The 6,000-nt window shown below is 38.5% G+C and overlaps 1 protein-coding gene and 1 non-coding gene across 2 annotated transcripts; both read right to left on the bottom strand.

Annotated features, from left to right (window-relative positions):
• Window positions 1-2,882: 2,882 nt before the first annotated feature.
• LOC150067015 (small nucleolar RNA U13) lies at window positions 2,883-2,987 on the bottom strand. The gene has a single exon (XR_016534673.1). It is a non-coding gene; the product is annotated as a small nucleolar RNA U13 (small nucleolar RNA).
• An 860-nt stretch (window positions 2,988-3,847) lies between these two features.
• Window positions 3,848-4,783, bottom strand: LOC150067014 (olfactory receptor 6C2-like). The gene has a single exon (XM_090356715.1). The coding sequence runs from the start codon at window positions 4,781-4,783 to the stop codon at window positions 3,848-3,850; it is 936 nt and encodes a 311-aa protein (XP_090212841.1).
• Between the last annotated feature and the right edge of the window lie 1,217 nt (window positions 4,784-6,000).

The raw sequence follows: 6,000 nt of genomic DNA, 5'->3' as shown, positions 1-6,000 counted from the left end.
GCCCCCTGTCTCTCCACTCACTCAGTTGTCTTCCCCTGTCCATTCTGCTCTGCTCTACTTAGGTATCTCACACGACCAGTCTCCTGTCTGTCACCGAAGAGTGAGCAGACAGTGATTGAACATGTTCTCTTGCAAAGGCTCTAGAGAAACATATATGTTCCTATATAAAGTTTTGAAGGATATCTCAGTGGGCTTGTGGTTGTGAATGGTAATTTCCTCTCTCCTCCTGCTCCTCTTCCTCTTTCTCTTCCTTCCCTTCCATTTCCTTTTTCTTTTTCGTTTTGTTACTGAAGGCTAGCTTTTCTGAGGGTGGCAAAGGGACAAGATAAGTTACCAGCCACCTTCCAAGTATATTTCTTATGAAGTTTTCAAACCCATCAACATTTTTCCCCTTGGTTGGAAAATGGGCTTTGTATGGTTTGAATTCTTTTTTATTTTTTGCCAGTTCTGGGCTTGAGCTCAGGGTCTGAGCACTGTCCTTGGACTTTCTCAAGGCTAGAGCTCTACCACGTGAGCCACAGCACCACTTCCATCTTTTTTCTATGTATGTTGTGCTGAGGAATTGAACCCAGGTCTTTGTGCATGTTAGGCAAACACTCTGCCACTAGGCTAAACTCCTGGCCCTGGTTTGAATTCTTTTAAATCTGTCAAGACTGGTTATAGACAATTTGTATTATGTATATACTATCTGTGAGTTTTGGAATAACTTTACTCTTTTTTATTTGGGGAATACTATAGTCAGTCAGTAGGTTTGTATTGACAGACGATATCACTCCAAGTTTCTGTATAACTACATTTCAGTGTATTGGTTAAATTTGTTATTGACACAGGTGTGAATTAGAAATTATAGTAATGGATTTGTCTTTTTCTCTCTATGGTGTTATCAGATTTTTTTCTTTCTTTTTTAAATATATTTTTTATTGTAATTAATGGAAGGGTTACATGATATTTGCCAGATAAATGGTGCCTTAATTCCCACACACTGATACCCTTTCACATGTCATGATCCCCATTTCCCTTCCCCCTCCCCCACCCCTCATCTTGTTTTCCCTCGTTCCTTATCCAATTTCAGATAATCAAATACAAATATATCCAATATATCAGGTAACAAAGTGAGATAATGTAACAATATGAGATAACCAAGGGACAGTAGAAGTGATGAGAGATAACATAGTACCTTAGGAACAACAATCATTAATTATATGGCTTATGTTTACATCATATTTTAAATGACAAGTTTAACAAACAATTGTTCAAGGAGGAAATCTCTAATTACATTCTCTGGGACTTAGTCTTTAGAACTTAACCAAAATTAGGCTAACGGTTTGTATGTCATAGAAACATATCAGTTTATGAAATAAAACATTATGATTATAGATCATAGGTTTTTTTGTCTATATAGTTATGTTTGTATCTCCATTACCATGTCCATAGCTTTGGGTATTGAGTCCTCGCTCTTGTACACTTTGGATTTAATAACCGCATATTAAGGATACCATGCGCCTTTTGTTCCTTAGGTCTTGACTTGTCTCACTCAGCATGATTCGCTCTAGATTCATCCTCTTCCCTGTGAATGCCATTATTTTATCTTGTCTGTTGGCTATTTAGAATTCCATTGTGTATATATACCACATTTTCTGTATCCATTCATCTGCAGTAGGGCATCTGGGTTGTTTCCATCGCCTGGCTATTGTGAATAGTGCAGAGATGAACATAGCTGAGCAGGTGTCTTTATAATATCCTGGGTCATGCTGTTCAGGATAGATGCCCAGAAGTGGTATGGCGGGATCATAGGGAAGGTCTATTTTCAGTTCTTTAAGGAACCTCCACACTGCTTTCCAGAGTGGCTGAACTAGTTTACATTCCCACCAGCAGTGCAGTAGGGTTCCTTTTTCTCCACAACCCCGCCAGCAACTGTCATTGTCTGAGTTCAAAATCTTGGCCATTCTTGTTGGGGTAAGGTGGTATCTTAGGGTTGTTTTGATTTGCATTTCCTTTATGACCATAGATGATGAACATTTTCTCATATGCTTTTCTGCCATTTTAATCTCTTCTCCTGATAGGTCTCTCTTTTGTTCCCTTGCTCATTTAGTGAATGGTTTATTGGGTTTGGAGGGGGATTAGTTTCTTGAGTTCCCTGTAGATACTGGATATTAAGCATTTGTCAGATGTATTGTTGGTGAATATCTTTTCCCAGTTGGTTGGCTGTCTCTCTACTTTTGCAACTATGTTTTTATCTGTACAGAAACTTTTTATTTTTAGGTAGTCCCATTTATCGAGTCTCTCTCCAATCTGTTGTGACCCTGGGATTCTGTTCAGGTTCTTTCTTTCTTTTTAATGTGCCAGTCCTGGGGCTTGATCCAGCTTTATGGTTATTATGAAGGAGTTATACAAAGGGGCTACAATTCCTTAAGTTACATAATGAGCACAATGCTTTTTGAACAATGTCACCCCTTCCTTTGATTTCCCCACTTTCTTCTCCTATCTCTGTCCATAAGTTATATAGTTCTTTATTCTTTTTTTTTTTCTGGTCTCCAGACTTGAACCCTGGGCCTGGGCCATGCCCCTGGGCTTCTTTTACTCAAGGCTAGTGCTCTTCCACTGGAGCTACACCACCACTTCTGGCTTTGTTTATTGGAGATGTGAGTCTCACAGAGTTTCCTGCCTGGGTTGGCTTCGAACCATGATCCACAGATCTCAGACTCCTGTCTACTAAGGCTTACAGATGTGAGATGAGCCACTGGCGGTCAATGTTTATTCAGTGTATATCAAATACCTTTCTTCCCTCCATTCCTACTGGATTTAATTTATTTCTACATTCCAGTAATATATTTGTTCTGTCTACTGCTTGAGGGAAGGGTTATTTATTTATTTATTTTCCACATCAGACAGGTAATGTGCCCACGTGGTAACAAGGTTTAGAAGGAGGTATATGTCACATAAACCCATGAGAACCCAGTCATCGTGTTAATGAACCAGAAAAGTCTCCTTATTTATTTATTTTTTTGTGTGTCTTATTTCAAATATTGGACATGCATGAAAATAAATACATATTTAATGTGGTAAGATATAACTTGTAAAGAGTGGATCAATAAATAAAATGAAGATTATTGTTTCTTGGCTGTATAATATTTCATTAATATTCATATTTTGTTGATTAAATTTGTATAGTTTTTTTTTCTTTTTTCATATATTTTTTATTGTAATTAGTAGAAGGGTTACATTATATTCCCCAGATGGAAGGTGCATTACTTCACAAACATTGATATCCTTTCTCATGTCTTAGTCCCCATTTCCCTCCCCCCCATCTTGTTTTCCCCCTTTCCCTATCTGATTTCAAATAACCAAATTAAATTTGTATAGTTTTTAAGGATGGATGCAATATGGAGTTTCTTTTCCTTTGGAAAACTATTAACATGATATCAATAGAAAACTATGTTTGTAAGAAGTAAAAATGTATGATCTTAATTGGCAAAGTTGTACTTTGCCAAAGTTGTTCTTTTTTTTGGTTGTGGGGCTTGAACTCAGGGCCTAGGTGCTGTCCCTGAGCAATTCTGCTCAAAGCTACCATTTTGAGTCACAGCGCCACTTCTGGTTTTCTGGTGGTTAATTGGTGATAAGAGTCTCTCTGACTTTCCTGCCTGGGCTGGCTTTGAAGGAGGATCCTCAGATCTCCGCCTCCTGAGGCTAGTTGCCAGCACCCTGCCTTAACATTTTTTGGAGAAATTTTATGTGAGTGAACTTTAGATTTGCCAAAAGCAAAAATGCTTTAGGAACATAATGGTGTAAGCTTTGGGGAACCAATCTCTTATTTAAAAAGACCCAAGTAATCAACTTCGGTGTTCCTTTACGTCTTGGACAATGAGGCCATTCTTTTAACTGAGTCACGGAAGGCCTGTTTCACCTGCTTGTTCCTCAACGTGTAGATGAAGGGGTTCAGCAAGGGAGCGATGGAGGTGGTGAGCACTATCACACCCTTGTTGACTGCTACTGAATCCTTTGCGGAAGGCTTGATGTAGATAAAGATGCAGCTGCCATAGGTGATAGAAACCACGATCATGTGAGAAGAGCAGGTAGAGAAAGCTTTCTTCCTTTGCTGGGAAGAAGGAAACCTCACGATGGTCTGGATGATGAATACGTAAGAGAGAACTACACAAAGCAGTGTGGTGATAAAGGTCAACACGGCACAGCCAATGACCATCTGCTCAATGACCCAGGTGTCTGAGCATGAAATCTTCAGGAAGGGAGACACATCACAGAGAAAGCTATCGATGACATTGGAGTCACAGAATTCCAGATTTTGGCTCAGGCTGAATGGGGGGAGTATGATTAGCAAGCCAGCCACCCAGCAGCAGAGGACAAATCTTCTGCAGGTGCTGGTGTTCATGATGGTGGCATAATGCAGAGGATTGCAGATGGCCATGTAGCGGTCATAAGACATGGTGGCCAGGAGAAAAAACTCAGTCACCCCAAAAAGATCAGTGAAAAAAGCTTGTGTGGCACAAGCACTGTAGGCAATAGTTTTGTCACTGGTTGCTAGGTTATACAAGTATCGAGGAATGCAAGCAGAGGTGAACAACATTTCTAAGAAGGAAAAGTTCCGCAGGAAGAAGTACATTGGTGTTTTCAGGTGAGGATGTAGAAGTGTAAGAGAGATAATGGTCAGGTTCCCAGTGATACTCAGTAAGTAGGTAAGCAACAGAAAAATTAAAAGCAGGCTTTGCATTTGTGCATCATCTGTTAGTCCCAGGAGGATGAAAGTTGTTACTGTATGGTTTCTCATAATTGGCTCCTGAGTTTTGTGGCTTTTCTGAAAAAAAAAATCCCACATAGTAGAATATGGGATATAAAAGTTATATAGTGATATGCAATGAGACATAAACTGAACTGAACTGAGTAACTAGTTCATGTGAGATTTATTCTTTTTTATTTATTTAATTTTTAGTTTTTTTAATTGTCAGGGTAATGTATAGAGGGATTGCAGTTACATTCACCAGGTAGTAGGTGTATTACTTCTTACTGAGATTTTATTCTTTACCTGGCAGCTAATATTGCCTCCTGAGTAGCTAGGCATGAGACACCAGGGCCCAATTCTTAAACTGATTTTTATTGATGACATAGTCAGTAGTACGATCTTATTTTACTTTCATGTTCTCTATTTGGAAATCTTAGAGCACACTAACAGTTTCATGTCTTGCCAGCAGGAAAAACTATCAGGTAGTCCTACCATAACAATGACAAGAATGGGAATTGCATAGGCACTCTTTAATAATTTCTTCATCCATTCATCATTTTTAGGGCATGTTGACTAGTTCCATACCTTGGTTATTGTGATTAGTGCTGTGATAGGCATGAGTGTGCAGATGCCTTTATTATACATGAATTTGCTAAAATCCCAAGAGTGTTGCTGGATTATAGGATAGTTCTACTTTTAGGTTTTTTTTTTTTTTTTTTTAGGAATCACCATACTGACTTCCACAGCCAGTTGTACAAATTTACATTCCCATACCCAGTTTCACTAATTTGCATTCCCATTAATGTATATAATTCTATTTATTTATTTAGAGACAGAGTCTTACCCTATCTCAGTATAGGCTGGCCTGGAGCTCATCATCCTCCTGCCTCAGTCTCCTCGATACTGATATTACAGGAATATTCTACTATGCTAAGGTCAACTGTAATTTCCTGTTCTAAAACAAAATAATAGTTTAAAATTATTTTAAGCAGAAAGCATATATATATATATATATATATGTATGTATGGTGGGGGTCAAGTACCTGATTCCATACAGAATCTCTATTGTGATGATCCTTCAACCTGCATATTCACCAGTCCTGATCTCGTTTGTGGAATTATGGAATGTCAGGCACATTCATCTCATACTGGAGCGTGCAAAGCTGATTTTACAGACTCTGTATCTCTGTATATTAGTTCTCCCATGTATTCATTCTAATAAAGCTGAGTAATAATGTAAATGAAACACACATGAGTGTGTCCAG

Source organism: Megascapheus bottae, chromosome 2 (genome assembly GCF_031878675.1).
Source record: "Megascapheus bottae isolate mThoBot1 chromosome 2, mThoBot2.hap1, whole genome shotgun sequence".
Lineage (NCBI taxonomy): Eukaryota > Metazoa > Chordata > Mammalia > Rodentia > Geomyidae > Megascapheus > Megascapheus bottae.
The sequence above is the reverse complement of the archived record's forward strand: the minus strand, read 5'-3'. Positions and strand labels throughout refer to the sequence as shown.